Source organism: Artemia sp. Qi Xiang Cuo, chromosome 5, assembly GCF_049724085.1.
Source record: "Artemia sp. Qi Xiang Cuo chromosome 5, ASM4972408v1, whole genome shotgun sequence".
Classification (NCBI taxonomy): domain Eukaryota; kingdom Metazoa; phylum Arthropoda; class Branchiopoda; order Anostraca; family Artemiidae; genus Artemia; species Artemia sp. Qi Xiang Cuo.
The window spans coordinates 81,787,716-81,806,937 of record NC_142798.1 but is presented as its reverse complement, the minus strand read 5'-3'; the positions used below and the strand labels follow the sequence as shown (position 1 = coordinate 81,806,937).

General features: G+C 37.0%; 1 protein-coding gene across 2 annotated transcripts in view; it reads left to right on the top strand.

Moving 5' to 3' along the window:
- LOC148952621 (uncharacterized) overlaps positions 1-13,826 on the top strand; it is a 29,468-nt gene extending 15,642 nt beyond the window's left edge. Inside the window, exons 2-3 of one of the 2 annotated variants that reach the window (XM_089089043.1) lie at positions 10,853-11,124; positions 12,458-13,826. In XM_089089043.1, the coding sequence (XP_088945169.1) occupies positions 10,904-11,124; positions 12,458-13,571 (1,335 nt within the window). In that variant the 5' untranslated portion in view covers positions 10,853-10,903 and the 3' untranslated portion in view covers positions 13,572-13,826. The remainder of the gene's footprint in view (positions 1-10,852; positions 11,125-12,457) is intronic. The other variant, XM_089089042.1, reaches the window with a different exon arrangement.
- The last annotated feature ends 5,396 nt before the right edge of the window (positions 13,827-19,222 follow it).

The window sequence follows — 19,222 nt, the reverse complement described above, 5'->3', positions numbered from 1 at the left end:
GAGCGTGGGGGGGGGGGGCTAGTTTAACTCTCTTGACCCTTAAAAAGTGAGCTAGAACTTTCAATTTCCAATCAAATGAAACCTCTATGAAGTTCATACGAGCATCATTTTCATAAGAATCATATATGCCCTTAGGGCATAACTTGGAACGCCTTCCCCTGGGCCCTGGGGGGTTCAATTGGCACCGGATTTTTTCGTATCTGACCTTTCAACTATTTTTAACAAAACATCTATCTCAAAATTTTCATCCGATGAGTTTTGAAAAAGAAGGCGTGGGGGGGGGGGGGGTTATGGATGCCCTCAGAACTCTTTTGACTATTGAAAATTGAGCTCGAACTTTCAATATCCAATCAAATGAACCCTCTCTGAAGTTTATACGAGCATCCCTTTCATACGAAAAATTTATGCCCCGGGGTATAACTTACAAAGCCTGTCCCCGGGCCCTTCGGGGTGGTGACAACAGCTGAGTTTTTGTTATGTGAATTTTGAGCAATTTTTAATTTAATGGCTATCTCAAAGTTTTTATTGGATTCATTTTGGGAAAAAGCGCCGTGGGAGGGGGGGGGGTCTAGGTGCCCTCCAATCTCTTTTGACTTTAAAAAACTGAACTAGAACTTTCTATTTCCATCAAATGAGTCATCTCTGAAGTGTTTACGAGAATCCCTTCAATAAGAACCATATATTCCCCCAGGGCATAACTTACAACACCTGCCCTCGGGGACTGTGCTGACCCCTGAATTTTCGTTGTATGGTCTTTGAACTATATAAAAAAAGCTATCGGATGGGTTTGAGGAAAAATGGGCGTGGAGGGGGGAGGGGCTAGGTGCCCTCCAATCTCTTTTGACTCTTAAAAAGTGAATTAGAACTTTAAATTTCCAATCAAATGAGCCCTCTTTGAAGTTAATTTCAGCCCAAAGTACAACCCTATAACTACTCTAAGACATCCCTCTGTCATCGCCCCATCTCCCAAAAAAACACTTTTCAAACATTTCCGGTTGAAAATTGTATTTCAAGTCATTCATTCGGGTTTTCGCGAGCAATTCGGCCCACACTACCACACTATAACTACTCTGAGACACTCCTCTGTCATCGCCCCATCTCCCCAAAAACTCTTTTCAGACATTTCTCGCTAAAAATTTTATTTCAACTCATTCATTCGGGTTTACGGGAGCAATTCGTGCCACAGTACAGCACTATAACTACTCTAAGACACCCCGATGTCATCGTTCCCATCTCCCCGAAACAGTTTTCAAACATTTCTTGTTAAAAACTTTATTTCAAGTCATTCATTCTGGTTTTTGCGAATATTTCGGCCCACAGTACCACACTATAACTACGCTAAGACAGCCCTCTGTCATCGCCCCATCTCCCCAAAAACACTTTTCAGACCTTTCTCGTTAAAATTTTATTTCTTGTCATTCATTCGGGTTTTCCTGAGCAATTCGGCCCACACTACAGTACTATAACTACCCTAAGACACCCCTCTGTCATCGCCCAAGCTCCCCAAAAACACTTTTCAGACATTTCTGGCTAAAATTTTTATTTCAACTCATTATTCGGGTTTTTCGCAAGCAATTCAACCCACAGTACAGCACTATTAACTGCTCTAAGACATCCCGCTGCCATCAACCCATCACCCCGACAACATTTTTTCAGAAATTTTTTGTTAAAATTTTTTATTTCAAGTCATTCATTTGGATTTTTCGCAAGCAATTCGTGCCACAGTACAGCACTATATCTACTCTAAGACACCCTTCTACCATCACCCCACCTCCCCAAAATCATTTTTCAAACATTTCTCGTTAAAAATTTTACTTCAACTCATTCATTTGGGTTTTTCGCAAGCAATTCGTGACACAGTACAGCACTATAACTGCTCTAAGACATCCTTCTGCCATCACCCTAAAAACACTTTTCAGACATTTCTCGTTAAAATCTTTATTTCAACTCATTCATTCGGGTTTTTCGCAAGCAATTCGTGCCATAGTACAGCACTATAACTGCTCTAAGACAACCTTCTGCCATCACCCCATCTCTCCAAAAACACTTTTCAGACATTTCTTGTTAAAAATTTTATTTTCAAATCATCCACTCGGGTTTAAAGCAATTTGCACCACACTATCACAGTTTAACTACTCTAAGACACCCTCTGGCATCACCCCATCTCCCAAAAAAACACTTTTCAGACATTTCTCGTTAAAAATTTTATTTCGAGTTATTCTTTTGGGTTTTCGCGAGCAATTTGGCCCACCCTACAGCAATATAACTACTCTAAGACACCCCTCTGTCATCGCCCCATCTCCCCACAAACACTTTTCACACATTTCTAGTTAAAAATTTTATTTGAACTCATTCATTTGGGTTTTTCGCAAGCAATTCGGCCCACAGTGCAGCACTATAACTACTCTAAGACACCCTGCTGCCATCACCCTATCCCCCCCCAAACATTTTTTCAGACATTCTTTGTTAAAATATTTTATTTCAAGGCAATCATTTGGGTTTTTTGCAAGCAATTCGTGCCACAGTACAGCACTATAACTACTCTAAGACACCCTTCCGCCATCGCCCAATCTCCCAAAAGCACTTTTCAGACATTTCTTGTTAAAAATTTTATTTCAACTCATCCATTCAGGTTTTTCGCAAGCAATTCGGCCCACAGTACAGCACTATAGCTACTATAAGACACCTCAATATCATCACCCCATCCCCCCAAAAAAGTTTTTTCAAACATTTCTTGTTAAAATTTTTTTTCAAGTCATTCATTTGGGTTTTTCGCAAGAAGTTTGCGCCACATTACAGCACTAAAACTACTCTAAGACACCCTTCTGCCATCACACCATCTCCCCACAAAACACTTTTCAGACATTTCTTGGTAAAATTTAATTTCAAATCAATCATTTAGGTTTCCACAAGCAATTCACACCACATTACGAAAGTATAACTACTCTTTAGCACCACGATAGCACCGTCATCATCATTGTAAGCGTCTTCTAGCGTTTGAAACACACAAAAAGGCACACACAAACACACAAACAAACACACACATACACACACACACAAACAAATACACACACACAAAAACAGGAAAATAAAACACATACAAAAAAAAAAAAAACACACACAAAACAACAAAAGAAACACACACACTCACACACAAAAACAGACGAAGACAAAACACAAACAAACAAAAACCCACACACAAAAACACTAAAAGACACATACAAACTCACACACACACACACACACACACAAAAACACACAAACACAGACATGCGCACACACACAAACACAAAAACACACACAAACACAAACAAACACCCACACACAAACACACACACAAGAAAAAAACAAACAAACATACGAACACAAACAAAAAAAAACAAACACACACACAAACACAGAAATGCACACACACAAACACAGACATGCACACACACAAAAACACGCAAACACAACACAGACATACACAAACACATACACAAAAACACGCAAACACAAAAACACACACACACACAAACACAAAAAACACACACAGACACAAATACGCACACACAGACACAAAAAGCAAACACACACACATTTCTTTCCATTGAAGTGGAATGCAAAGCGTGGTTTTCATTGAGTTTACAATATTTAAACTGTTGTTTTTAGGGATTTAGGGGGTGGAAGGTACCTAGGTTGGGTTAAGTATTTAATATATGCTATGTTTTACCCCCCCCTCTGATGTGCAAATATATAACCCAAATTTGTTTCTAAACTATTATATATTCATCCTATTCTGCTTTATTTTTTTAGCATTAATCAAACTTGAATTCTTTCTTGCGTACCATAAAATGCACAAGTACCGAAGCTACTAAGTCTTGTTTAGGCTGGGAAGGTATTAATAATAGAATACTAATCACTCATTTTATGACTGACTCAGATGACTGGTGACTCAGATGAATTTTACTCACAGTTACGGGAGCAGATAGACAGGATCCAAGGTAAAAATGTAGTATTCTAGCCTGGGTAAGTTTGATGTAGGGAAAGGAAAACAGTAATGGCTATAGACTGCCACAATTTTTGTAGGTATATCAATCTACTTATAACCGAGGAATGGGATCTTCCTGGGAGGGTGTAAAGAGGGAGGCTTTGAATAAATTGGGATGGAAGAGGAACGTGAGCAGTAAGTTATATAAAGCTTTCAAAAATACATGAAAAAATACATTGAATTACGCAAGAAAAACCCATGGTTGTGTCATTAAACTTAAGCGTGAATATTTTAAAAGTTGGCACACTATAATGCATGTTATGAAACTAAAGACAAGGTTTTTTAATGTTGGCAAGGTATAATGTGGGCAAACATGTTTTGAGAGTATGGTCGTAATTATATAACTTAAGCAGACAGTTTTTTTTTCTGTTTTTGATAAGAATTTCATAAGAATGTAGGTCGGGACTCTACAATCAGAATTGTTTGATTGGCAGTTAAAAAGGGGTAATGAGATTTGCGAATTGGAGTGTAGGATTTGCGAATTTGATCCTATTGAGGATTGTCTTGAAATCAAAATTTTTAACAAGAAATGGCGGAAAAGTGTTTTGGAGTAGATGGGGTGATTGTGTAATGTATAATACACAAGTGATGTTTTGGAAAGTCTTGTAGATTTAAAATAGTTTAAAAATAAAAAAATTTAACAAGAAACGGCTAAAAAGGATTTTGAGGGAGATGGGTTGACTGTGTACTGTATAATACACAAGTGAAGTTTCGACAGTGTTGTCAGTTTAAAGGTCTTAGTTTTTAATGGTGCTCCTTATTTCTAGTTGAAAATGCTTATTTTTTTTAATTTAATTGGGATGAAAAGTCAAAGTCTACAACTAGGGAGTTGAGTTGCACGGGAGTTGAGTTGCACGGAGGGTTGAGTTGCACGAGGGTTCAGTTAAAGGGGGTACAGTTACATGGGGGTTTAGTTAAATGGGGTCGAGTTGCACGAGGGTTCAGTAGCACGAGGGTTCAGTAGCACAGGGGTTCAGTTGTACGGGGTTTCGGTTATACAGGGGTTCAGTTACATGGGGGGTTTAGTTGCACGGGGGTTTAGTTAAATGGGGTTTTGTTGCACGGGAGTTGAGTTGCACGAGGGTTAAGTTAAAGGGGGTTCAGTTGCACGGGGGTTTGAGTCATTTTTACGGGGTTCGAGAGACTCTGTTGCCTGATTCCGCGTGGTTTTTCTTTACTTGGAGCCCATTAAAAAAAACGATAGAAATAGTTATTTCCTTCAAAAATCTTTTCCGAAGTAACTAAAAGGCATCTATCTTTGTAATTAGAGAAATGCTCCCTTTTGGAAAAACGGGCATCACAAGCTTGTGTTATCTTAGAGATTAATGCGTAACTCGAGACATCTTGGCAAAGTTTTTAATAGAGGTTGTTTCCAAAGAGAAATTATGAAAAAATTGTGCTTAAGGGTTCAATTGTAATCAATAGGCTCATCAAAAGAATGTGTTTCTTGTGCTGATTCCAAATATCTAGGGTTCATTAACTTTAGTGTTGTCAATCAAAAGCTATGAGCTTTAGAACATTGACTAATTATTGAAAAATGGGGAAACACCCTCCAAAAGTCGACAGGAATGGAATTGTTTTGGGGGGAATTTTCCATGGACAATGGGGAGGGTATTTTTACGTGAAAACAACTTCAACCATGGCCCGCCCCTGCGATCAGAAATTAAATTATAAAAAGTTCCTTCACCTCTTGAATACACAATGCAGAAATTTTATTCGGGTATTTTTACGTGAAAACAACTTCAACCATGGGCCGCCCCCTGCAATCAGAAATTAAATTATAAAAAAAATTTCTTCACCTCTTGAATACACAATGCAGAAATTTCATTCAAGAAATTATGAAAAAATTGTAAGTAAGGGTTCAGTTGTAATCAATAGGCTCATCAAAAGAATGGGTTTCTTATGGTGATTCCAAAGATCTAGGATTCATTAACTTTAGTGTTGCCAGTCAAAAGCTAAGAGCTTGAGAAAATTGCCTAATTATTCAAAAATGGGGAAACATCATCCACAAGTCGAGAGGACTGGAAGGGACTTGCGGGGGAATTTTCCATGGACAAGGGGGAGGGTATTTTTACGTGAAAACAACTTCAACCATGGCCCGCCCCCTGCGATCAAAAATTAAATTATAAAAAGTTTCTTCACCTCTTGAATACACAATGCAGAAATTTCATTCGGGTATTTTTACGTGAAAACAACTTCAACCATAGGCCACCCCCCGCAATCAGAAATTAAATTAAAAAAAAAATTTCTTCACCTCTTGAATACACAATACAAAAATTTCATTCAAGAAACTATGAAAAAATTGTAAGTAAGGGTTCAGTTGTAATCAATAGGTTCATCAAAAGAATGGATTTCTTATGCTGATTCCAAAGATTTAGGATTCATTAACTTTAGTGTTGCCAATCAAAAGTTATGAGATTGAGAAAAATGCCTAATTATCGAAAAATAGGGAAACACCCTCCAAAAGTCTACAGGGATGGAATTGTCTTGGGGGGAATTTTCCATGGAAAAGGAGGAGGGTATTTTTACGTGAAAACAACTCTGACCATGGCCCGCCCCCTGTGATCAGAAATTAAATTAAATTATAAAAAGTTTCTTCACATCTTGAATACACAATGCAGAAATTTCATTCGGGTATTTTTACGTGAAAACAACTTCAACCATAGCCCACTCCCTGCAACCAGAAATTAAATTATAAAAAAAGTTTCTTCACATCTTGAATACACAATGCTGAAATTTGATTCACGAAACTATAAAAAAATTGTAAGTAAGGGTTCAGTTGTAATCAATAGGCTCATCAAAAGAATGGGTTTCTTATGCTGATTCCAAAGATCTAGGGTTCATTAACTTTAGTGTTGCCAATCAAAAGCTATGAGCTTGAGAAAATAGCCTAATTATCGAAAAATGGGGAAACACCCTCCAAAAGTCGACAAGAATGGAATTGTCTTGAGGGGAATTATCCATGGAAAAGGGGGAGGGTATTTTTACGTGAAAACAACTTCAACCATGGCCCGCCCCTTGCAATCAGAAATTAAATTATAAAAAAAAAGTTTCTTCACCTCTTAAATACACAATGCAGAAATTTCATTCAAGAAACTATGAAAAAATTGTAAGTAAGGGTTCAGTTGTAATCAATAGGCTCATCAAAAGAATGGGTTTCTTATGCTGATTCCAAAGATTTAGGGTTCATTTACTTTAGTGTTGTCAATCAAAAGTTATGAGCTTGAGAAAAATGACTAATTTTTGAAAAATGGGGAAACACCCTCCAAAAGCCGTCAGGATTGGAATTGTTTTGGGGGAAATTTTCCATGAAAAAAAGGGGGGGGGGTATTTTTACGTGAAAGCAACTTCAACCATGGCCCGTCCCCTGCGATCAGAAATTAAATTATAAAAATTTCTTTCACCTCTTGAATACACAATGCAGAAATTTAAGTAGGGTATTTTTACGTGAAAACAACTTCAACCATGGGCCGCCCCCTGCAATCAGAAATTGAATTATAAAAAAAAAGTTTCTTCACCTCTTAAATACACAATGCAGAAATTTCGTTCAAGAAACTATGAAAAAATTGTAAGTAAGGGTTCAGTTGTAATCAATAGGTTCATCAAAAGAATGGGTTTCTTGTGCTGATTCCAAAGTCTAGGATTCATTAACTTTAGTGTTGCCAATCAAAAGCTATGAGCTTGAGAAAATCTGATGAAATAATTTAGGTCGTATGATCAATTTAATTTGTTTTTTTTTAATTCAGTAGTTTTTCAGTAAGGACACTCGATATCCTAAAAGTGTTTGATTCAAACTTTTACCTTGAGAATCGATGTTGTTAGAAGAATTTCAAAAGGATCGTTTATGAGTGATGGACTATCTAATGAAATAAATTATCTCGTCTGATAAATTTAATTTTTTTTTTCATTCATTAGTTTTTAAGAAATGACACCCGATATCCTAAGAGTGTTTTATTAAAACTTTTACCTTGAGAATCGATATTGTTAGCAGAATTTCAAAAAGGATTATTTATGAGTGTTGGTGTATCTGATGAAATAATTTAGGTCGTATTATCAATTTAATTTATTTTTTAATTCAGTAGTTTTTCAGTAAGGACACTCGATATCCTAAAAGTGTTTGATTCAAACTTTTACCTTGAGCATCGATGTTGTTAGCAGAATTTCAAAAAGGATCGTTTATGAGTGTTGGTGTATCTGATGAAATAATTTAGGTCGTATGATCAGTTTAATTTATTTTTTAATTCAGTAGTTTTTTCAGTAAGGACACTCGATATCCTAAAAGTGTTTGATTCAAACTTTTACCTTGTGCATCGTTGTTGTTAGCAGAATTTCAAAATGGAGTGTTTACGATTGCTGGCGTACCTAATAAAATAATTTAGGTCGTATGATCAATTTAATTTATTTTTTAATTCAGTAGTTTTTCAGTAAGGACACTCGATATCCTAAAAGTGTTTGATTCAAACTTTTACCTTGAGAATCGATGTTGTTTGCAGAATTTGAAAAAGGATCGTTTATGAGTGCTGACAAATCTGATGAAATAATTTAGGTCGTATGATCAATTTAATTTTAACAAGTTTTTTTTAACTGAAAGTAAGGAGCGACATTAAAACTTAAAAAGAACAGAAAATATTCCGTATATGAAAGGGGATGTCCCCTCCTCAACGCCTCGCTCTTTACACTAAAGTTTTTAATTGTTTTAAAAAGAAGAGTTGTGAGAAAGAGTCAAAGCCTAACGTAAAGAGTGGGGCGTTGAGGAGAGGACAGCCCCATTCATATAAGGAATAATTTCTGTTTGTTTTAAGTTTTAATGTCGCTCCTTACTTTCAGTTGAAAAAACCGGTTTTTTGAATTTAATTTGTGAACATTTTTGAAATAATGCAGGTTTTGAAGATTGCACACCGTACATGAATGATTAAAACAAAATTTGCACATTAATTTTACTTTTTTTTTAACCTAATAATAACTTTATAATAACCTAAGTTTGATTTTTGTTCCAGTTATCTAAGAATGACTCCTGAACCACAAAGGCCGTTTAATTAGAATAATAACCTCTTTTAAAAGTTAAAAAATAACATTAGTGTAAGAGCGAGTTATTGAGGAGAGGCAACCCCCCTTATATACGTAATATTTTCTGTTAGTTTTAAGTTTTAATATTGCTCCTTACTTTCAGTTGAAAAACTTTTTTTTTTTAATTTAATTTCTGATCGTTTTTTGAATAGTGCTGGGAAATTCGGCGCCCCTTCATGGAAAATTCCCTTCCCCCATGGGAAATTCCTCCATGGAAGGATTCCCCCACGTAACCTTCTCCCAACCCCCTCCCCCCACCACCAGAAAAATCCCCCCTGAAAACGTCTGTATACTTGCCAATAACCAATACTATATATAAACAATGGGCAAAGTTCACAACTTGCAGCCCGTCCCCCGGGGACTGTGAAGGATTAAATCATTCTCAAAGACATAATTATTAGATTTTTCGACTATGCTGAACAAAATGGCTATCCCAAAATTTTGATTGGGTGACTTTGGGAAAAAAATTAGCATGGGAGGGGCCCCAGTTGCCCTCCTATTTTTGGGTCACTTAAAAAGGGCACTAGAACTTTTAATTTCCGTTTAAATGAGCCCTCTCGCGATATTCTTGGACCACTGGGTCGATACGATCACCTCTGAAAAACAAAACAAAAAAAACACGTATCCGTGATCTTTCTTCAGGCAAAAAATAAAAAATTCCACATTTTTTCAGATATGAGCTTAAACCTCTACAGTAGGGTTCTCTGATACGCTTAATCTGATGGTGTGATTTTAATTAAGATTCTATAAATTTTAGGGGGCGTTTCCCCCTTTTTTCGAAAATCAGGCAAATATTCTCAGGCTTTTGATGGGCAAGATTGAACTTGATGAAACTTGTATATTTGAAATCCGCATAAAAATTCGATTCTTTTGATGTATCAATTGGTATCAGAATCCTGTTTTTTAGAGTTTCGGTCACTATTGAGCCAGGTCGCTCCTTACTTACAAATCGTTACCACGAACTGTTTGATTTTGCGGAGAGACTGCAAACAAATAAACCAACAAAACAGTGAGAAAACATGGTTTTTTTTGTTTTATTTTTAATTTTGCAAAAGGCATCAGTGCTTTTTAAGCTTTATTTGACAAAATATTATATTCACTTTTAATATCTAGCAAGGACTGAATTAGAGATACGGTTTAAAAATTTAATATTAAACAATTATCACATGCTAATTAAACAAAGTTTTCTTTCTCATTACTGGTTAATTTAAATTCGTCATCTTCTTCGTCGATTTTTGTAGAATCGAGATCATGAAAATAATTTAATAAGCTAATTAAAAAAATATTCAAGTGTTCAACAAATGGATTTCTGTCTGCTTCTGTGTTATCTTGGTTGCTCAAATTTAAAAGTGGAAGCATGTCAAACTTATTTTTTCCAAATTTGCCTTTCATAGCTCAATTTTTTATGAATAATTTCAAATTACTTTTTTTAATCAACAGATGCATCTTTAGCCCTTAAATTGAAATATTCAATAAGCTTAATTTTCCTAGGATATTCACCAAACATGTCAGTTTGATAATTAAATTACTATCCCTAAGCATACTCGCGTTCTCGTTTTCATTTTTTTTGATAAAAATTGCAATTTATACTTTCTGTATCTTCTGATATCATTTTGTCAGGAGATAGCCAGCGTTCTTCATAATAGTACAAAAGCGAGGTGTAATTAGCTCCCATGTTGTCACACAGCTTTGTAAATAATCTCTTATATAGTAAACTGTTTTTGATGTAGTTTATTGGTTTCATTACTTTTGTAGAAACGTCTTTAAGTTCCATACTCATACAGGGGGAGAACGGAGTTCCAGACTATGATGACACTTAGTTTTCGGAGGACTCTTCAATTTGAGCACCGACCGTCACAGCGTGATTTTCGAAGACATTCGCACGTTTTAGGCGGCTGGAGAATACCACCAACGGTTGTGGAAGGCGAAGGACCCTCTACCAGTACATCACCGACTGTCCCCGCTGAAGTATCTGGACCTGTTGAAGCCAAGGAAGATCTACCCTCTGTGTGCGATAGCAGACCAACGTGAGCAGTTTTGACTTTCATTCACCTTTTTGGCTGTAGAATTTAACTGAGGATTCGATGAGTTTGGAGTCACTTAAAATTGTTTGTTTTATATTTTCCTACGCTCATCCCGGTTCGTATAATGTGCTACAAATTGACGATAAATAAAAGTTTAAATAGAGATAAAAATCCTTTTAATAGACATTGATAAATTTCACAAAAGCACTAGATATTTCGGTAGCATATGCAGTGACCGTAATCAGTAGTTATACTTTTCGAAAAATTTGGATGAATCGCATAACAAGCCCTTCTGGTACTGATTTAATAAAAAAAAGTCTTTCGATTAAAAGTAAGGAGAAACATTAAATCATAAAACAAACATAAATTTTGCCGTATATGAGGGGATTATCCCTTCCTCAATCCCCACTCTTTATACTTAAGTCATAAAGTTCTTTAAGAACACATCTCACTCCTATTCAACGGCCCATGAGTTTGACCAGTCTATTTTTTAAAGAATTGTGACAAAAAGTCAAACCTTAGCGTAAAGAGCGACGGCTGAGGAAGGGGTAGTCCCCCTCATCTATGCCATAATTTTTGTTCTTTTAAGTTTTAATGTTGCTCCTTACTTTCAGTCGAAAAACTTGCCACAGTTATTGAACATGTCAACTATGCTGAATTGAATGGTTAGCTCTGATTTTTATCTCATGTCTTGGGGGGGGGAGGGGCATGAGAGGGAGGCTAGTTGCCACTCAATCTTTTGGGTAGCTTAAAAAGACCAGTAGAACTTTTAATATTCGTTCGAGTGACCCCTCTCCCAATCTTCTAGGGCCAGTGGTTAGATAAGGTCACCCTGGCGAAAAAATAATAATAAAAATAAAATAAAATGTACGCATCCGTGATCTTTCTTCGGGCAAAAAAAAAAAAAGTTAGCATTTTTTTTTTTAGACAGATGCTTGAAACCTCTACAGTAGGGTTTTCACATATGCTGATTATGATGGCGTGGATTTCATTAAGATTGCTTTACTCTTTGGGGCTGTTTCCATTTTTCAAAAATCAGTCACAGGCTTAAAGTTAATGAACTTTATGTATTTGAAATCAGCATATAAGAAGCCAACTCTTTCGATGTATGAAATGTTATCAAAATTCCGTTTTTTTTAGAGTTTCAGTTAATATTGGAATGTGTCACTCCTTACTTTCAGTTCGTTATCATTTTTGTTAATCTAAAACTTGACCAGCATCGCCTGAAAAAGTTTAAATGCAAACACGACTTTTCCTTAAATACCTTTGAAAATGCTTCTATTTTTCTATGAGCAGTAGCACCTGTTCATCTTAACTGAGCTATTTCTTTTTACAGACTCCCTGTCATCAACTGGAAAAGAACTGGCTTATGTCAAGTGCTGACAGAAATGGCTGAAATTCCGTCACCTTTCACATCCCTTTTAAGAAAATTATCTAGTAGTGACAGCACCATAGTTACTATTCGATGCAATGGTGGTGACGTTACGGCTAAGAAGAGTCTATTAACAATAGTGAGTGATGTATTTAAGTGCATGTTTGAAAATGACTTTCTCGAGAAGGAGACAAATACAGTTATGGCAGATGATGTCCATTTTATGACAATGGAATTTATCATCCAGTGTTATACAGGTGAAACAGTTTTGTGTTTCCAGGAAGTGGACAAGGATGCTTTTGAATATATTGTTGAGAAATATAATTTTCTAGGTATTCGGGAAGAAGCTGCTGAGAAGGTAATTCATATTTACAGAGAAACGGGAGATATAGAAGCCCTCGGGAATGTTTTTTCCATTTATAACAGTCAAAAGTCCAAGATGACTGCTTTAAAAGAACTTATTCCAATCGTTGCTGCAGGGCAAAAGGCACCATGTTTTGTTGATTTGTTCACGATCGAAGAATTTAAAGAGTTTTCCAAAATTTGCTGTGACGTTTTGAAAGACTCAAAAGTTGAACAATGGGATGGTTTTTTAAAAACATATTATAGCTGGACGTTAAAAAATCCAGAAGGAAGATCCATGGCATCCTTAGAAATTTTGGGAATGATTAACATACAACAATTCCCAGTTGCTGAAGTTCTGACACTGCTTGAAAATTTGAAACTTGGCAATACATTCCAAATAATTAAGTCCATTCCAGAAAAATTGCTGCGCTATATACTAAAGGTGGAAGTTGAAAAATCCAAAAGTGAAAAATCGGATCCGTTGCCAATCAAATCCAATTCACGGAATATACCTAAAATCAAGTCCAGGGAGATCCACTGCAGCGAATGTGGACATAATGACGAGCTTCCATACCATTATTCATCAAAATGCATGGGAAAGCACTTGACATGCATGAGGACGCAATGCCCACACGACGGACGGATGATTAACCTGGGTCAACGTTCAAATTGTTATACGACACTTCTGTATCCGAAAGCAGAAGCTTTTGTTTTTGGGCCTTTGACTTACTAAACAACAACAGAGTCCCAACATATTAGAACTTCTTACCAAAATTTCCCACGAGCTCAAAATCTTGCTTCCAAGACACAAGTCAATACTCAGTGTATTGCCAATGTAGGTGAAATTGGTAAAGCGATGACATCAACAGTATTATTCGAATACAAATAATATAAACTTAAAACAATTAACGATTTAAAAGGTCTGTTTGTATTATGTAACTTCTGTCTTGTGTAAAACAATTTAGTTATAAAAATATTTGCCAGTCAATACCAACTTTCTCTTCTCTCTCAGTCCCTTTCTCTCAAAATGTCTTAACTTTCGAACTCTTCATCATGTTCTCTCAGTTCTTTTTCTCGAAAGTGTTGAGATCAAGTCCAGGGAGATCCACTGCAGCGAATGTGGACATAATGACGAGCTTCCATACCATTATTCATCAAAATGCATGGGAAAGCACTTGACATGCATGAGGACGCAATGCCCACACGACGGACGGATGATTAACCTGGGTCAACGTTCAAATTGTTATACGACACTTCTGTATCCAAAAGCAGAAGCTTTTGTTTTTGGGCCTTTGACTTACTAAACAATAACGGAGTCCCAACATAATAGAACTTCTTACCAAAATTTCCCACGAGCTCAAAATCTTGCTTCTAAGACACAAGTCAATTCTCAGTGTATTGCCAATGTAGATGAAATTGGTAAAGCGATGACATCAACAGTATTATTCGAATACAAATAATATAAACTTAAAACAATTAACGATTTAAAAGGTCTGTTTGTATTGTGTAACTTCTGTCTTGTGTAAAACAGTTTAGTTATAAAAATATTTGCCAGTCAATACCAACTTTCTCTTCTCTCTCAGTCCCTTTCTCTCAAAATGTCTTAACTTTCGAACTCTTCTTCATGTTCTCTCAGTTCTTTTTCTCGAAAGTGTTGAGGCCCATTTAGTTACAATCATTATAAATACATGTTCTTAAACTAAATTAATTAAGTTTGCAATCTGACCTCTCAAGATCTTTTTACCTTTCCAGAGTAGAATTTAAGACAATTTCTGTAAAAAACAACAAAAACGTAATATTATAGAACATCATTTATAGCTCACATTTTAAAGGTTTAAATGCATCTAAAAAAGGGGCCCAGATAAAAAAAAACAATAGAGGTAAAACAAAAATTAAAAAAATTATGCATAAGAATATGGTTACGGTTTTGACAATTGTAGAAACGAAAAGTCAATTTAATGTTAGTCCACTTTTTCTGTATTACTATCTTAAATACGAAGGGTGAAAATTAAGGAGGAGTTTAAAGGGCTTTTGGGGACGTTACGCTGTAGTCTTAGGAAAAAGCACGTTCCAGGTTTTCAAGCCTTTATATTTTTCCTTAATTATTAAGGAATACTGGTATCAAAAGTTTTTGGTTAGTTAAGTCCCTCAAAAACTGGTATAAATTTTTTTTGTTAGTTCAGCAGCAATTTTTTACAAATATTAAACAGCATAACTATAAGTATATTTGCTTGTCAAAGCGAAACTGATCTTTCTTATTGCTAGGGCCGAATTAGTTATATCTTTGATTGATGAGATGTACGATCATCTGGTAAAAAACAACAACAAAGGACTGCCGATTTTGTTTTGTTTAAAGGGGGAGTTATGGCCAATAAACATATAATGCAGCGACCAGAGTATAACTCATTGCCAAATATATAAAAAAAAAAAAGAAATATAAGGACTTGAACTTGAATGCTATAAAGAAAACAAATAAATAGTTTTATGTGAACAAAAATTTGCTTATTTTGCAATTTAAATCGAAGACTAAGTCGCTCTCTTAGATGCTTCTCTAAGTTTAAGATATAATACTAAGTCGCTTAAAATAGAAACGGATAATAGGCTACAAGGTGATAAAAGGTCACTTCTTGATCTTGCAGCAGGGTCAGGCGCTTTCCACCTTACATATGGAATGATTTCTATTCGGAAGTCTTAACTTTCACTTCAAAAAACTTGTTTGTTTTTATTACATTCTAGCTGAAACAACTATGCATATAAATACACCAAATCACGAATAGGAACATAAACAAAATTTTGAAGAGGGCAGGTTTACCACTGAGTCATTTTTTTTAAATTTGAAAATGTCACTTTGTCATGACAATTTTTTTTCATCTTGAAAGAAAAGTTCTATTATAAATGACGTTTTTTGAGTAAGTTATATGAAATTGTTTCTTCAGAGCATACTAGCAGCGATTTCACAAAACTTAAATACGTTTTGGGGCACAAGAGTGCCAATGAACCTTAACTATCCCCCTTTACTACATTCGAATACTTTGAGCGGCCCCTGAATTAGCCATATTACTTCCTACTAGTGATCCTGTGCAATGCTGGCATACATAGAAGTTGCGTTTGAAATAGAGACGAAGTCCTTTCTCAGGATAAATCCATTTTTGATAACAAATGAATTGACTATAGAAAAGGAAAGGGACAGAGAACACTTTATTCGAGGTTAGAAAAAAAAAAATTTTGTTTGAAATTAACGACCTTTGAGACCAGGGCATCTGGAGAAGTGGGTTGAGGGGCTTCAAGTTTCTCTGCGGGGTTGCATCTTCCAAGGGGATCTGGTCCTCTCCTCGGAAAAATCTAGGCATTTTGTTTTTAAGTACCTTTTTAAGTCTTGTTATATGTCCATTGCTATGTACAGAAATGGTACATGTCCGTATGTACAGCAACTGTATATACATATGTACAACAACTGTACATACGGACAGTTTACTGCAGAGGGGGATTATCTGGGGAATTTTCCGCGGTGAGCAAATTTTTAGGAATAATTTACTTTCAGCGAAGATGTATTTTCGGGGGGGGGGGTAAACACCTAATACCGATTTAAATGGTGCAGTTTTTCATTGGGGAGTTTCTTAAGGAGCTTCAGGATTTTTTTTATGGAATTACTGCTCGAATTTTTCCACCAGCTGGGTCTCTAGGGCCTATTTTAAGTGAGTAATGACAAGATTCCCAAAACTAGAAAATGGTTCAGTGGCCACATAGATTATAACTAAGTTACAGTCACAGTTTATAGAATTATCCAGTAAGTTTATCGCAGATCATTTCTGGTCTTCATTCTCGGTACGAACAAAAAGCTCCTCCCACTTCTTTCTGCATTAGCGAATTAGTCTGTTTCCGTCAATCAATGAGAAATGGTTACAAACTGCATTATTCGTAATAGCGGGTGTCCCCTTGTTTCGTGTCCAAGACAAATCTGACTTGTCTACCCATGAAAACATCTAATGTCGCTTATGTTTCTAACTACAGAAACGTTTTCTGTAGCACTCGCACCTTGGTCCGGGTTTTTAAAATGGGTGAGATAGGGTATGATCATACTGCTAATTCTATAAACTGTGGTTACAGTTTAGTATGCTTTTAAACAGGCATTCTCGCTAGCAGTCGAATAGGCTAGTAGAGATGGGGGTCCGACTCGTGTCACGCACCCCTGCTGCCACCTATAACTTTTTTGCATCCCAAATATGGGCATAGAGTCATTAGGGAGAACACGTGGTTAATGGGGTCAATGACCTAAATTTCCAAGTGTGTCAACAACAACAACATCGACCTTGACATTCGCTGAGAGCGTGCACTTACAACAACAACAATATCGACCTTGGAACACCTGTGCTGTCGACCTCAATTCACCTATCGTGAATCAATAATTCCCCTTAGAAACAACAAATTAATTTCCCCTTTCTTGACGGATCAATCAATCAATGACATCATCTGTCAGACTTTAAAAATTTTCGCCTAGAAACATTTCTCCAGGAATAGATCCAAATCATCAATGTCTTTGCCTCGGGAACAGTTCTACTGGTCGAACTCCAAAAGATATTAATAACCAAAGGCCATGGGAACAATTCTCCAAGAAAGATCTTAGCGATGAAATGTTTTAGCGCGCGAAAAGGTTTCTTATTAATTTGAAATGCATTAGCGCAGAGATGTCAATAACAAAGGAACACGCTGAATTTACGTTTAGGGATTATTTGGGCGAAACTGTTTTAGACAGGTTATGGAACTATTTCGGCGAAACAGATAGACATTTTAAAAGAAGATTTTTGAAGAGATTTTGGAAGAGAATTTAATGGTGAAACTCTGTGGTCCTTATAATACACAAGTTTCATTTGAACAGTGTTGTGAGGTCCTCTAACCCAACCCCAAAGGGTTCCAATCCTCCTACCCAACCCCGAAGGAAGCCCCCTGTCCTCAAAGGCCCCCCAAGCCCCCAAAGGATCACCGGCGCCCCCAAAGGCCCACCCAGACCCCCACATGCCACCCCCGGGCCCCACAAAGGAATTATTTACTGACCTTCAGTTGTTGTGATTTTAAAAGTTCTGCTTTTGTTTTCTAAAATCATCGCCTAAAATGCCTCAAACTGTTTCACCCAAAGAGACACATACACAAACACAGACACACACACAGAGACACACACACACAGAGACACACACACACAGACACACACACACACAGACACACACACACAGAGACACACACACAGAGACACAAACACAGAGACACAAAACATAGACACAAAAACAGACACACACACAAAGACAAACACACACAAAGAAACACACACACAGAGACACACACACAGAGACACACACACAGAGACACACACACAGAGACACATAAACAGAGACACACACACAGAGACACACACACAGAGACACACACACAGACACACACACACACAGACAAATACACACAGACACACACACAGAGACACACACACACAGAGACACACACACACAGAGAGACACAAAGCGACAGAGAAACACAGAGACAGACACAAACCCACACAGACAGACACAGACACACACACACACAGAGACACAGACAGAAACAAAAACAAACACAGACACACACACACAGACAGACACACACACACACACACACAGAGACACACACACAGAGAGACACAAACACACAGAGACACACACACAGACACACACACACAGAGACACATACACAGAGACACACACACAGAGACACACACACAGAGACACACACACACACACACACACAGACACAGAGACACACAAACAGAGACACACACACACAGAGACACACACACACAGACAGACACACACACACACAGAAAAACACAGAGACATACACACACACAGAGAAACAAACACAGAGACACACACACATATACACAACACAGAGACACACAATCAGAGACACACACACAGAGACACACACACACAGAGACACACACACAGAGACACACACACAGACACACACACACACACACACACACACACACACAAACACACACAGACAGACACACACACACACACACAGACACACACACACAGAGAGACACACACACAGAGACACACACACACAGACAGACACACACAGAGAGAGACACACACACAGAGACACAGACACACAGAGAGACACACACATAGACACAAACACAGAGACACAAACACAGAGACACACACACAGAGACACACACACAGAGACACACACACAGAGACACACACACAGAGACACACACACAGAGACAAACACACAAAGAGACACACACAAAGACAGACACACAGGGACACACACACAGAGACACACACACAGAGACATAAACACATAGACACACACACACAGAGACACACACACACAGACACAAAC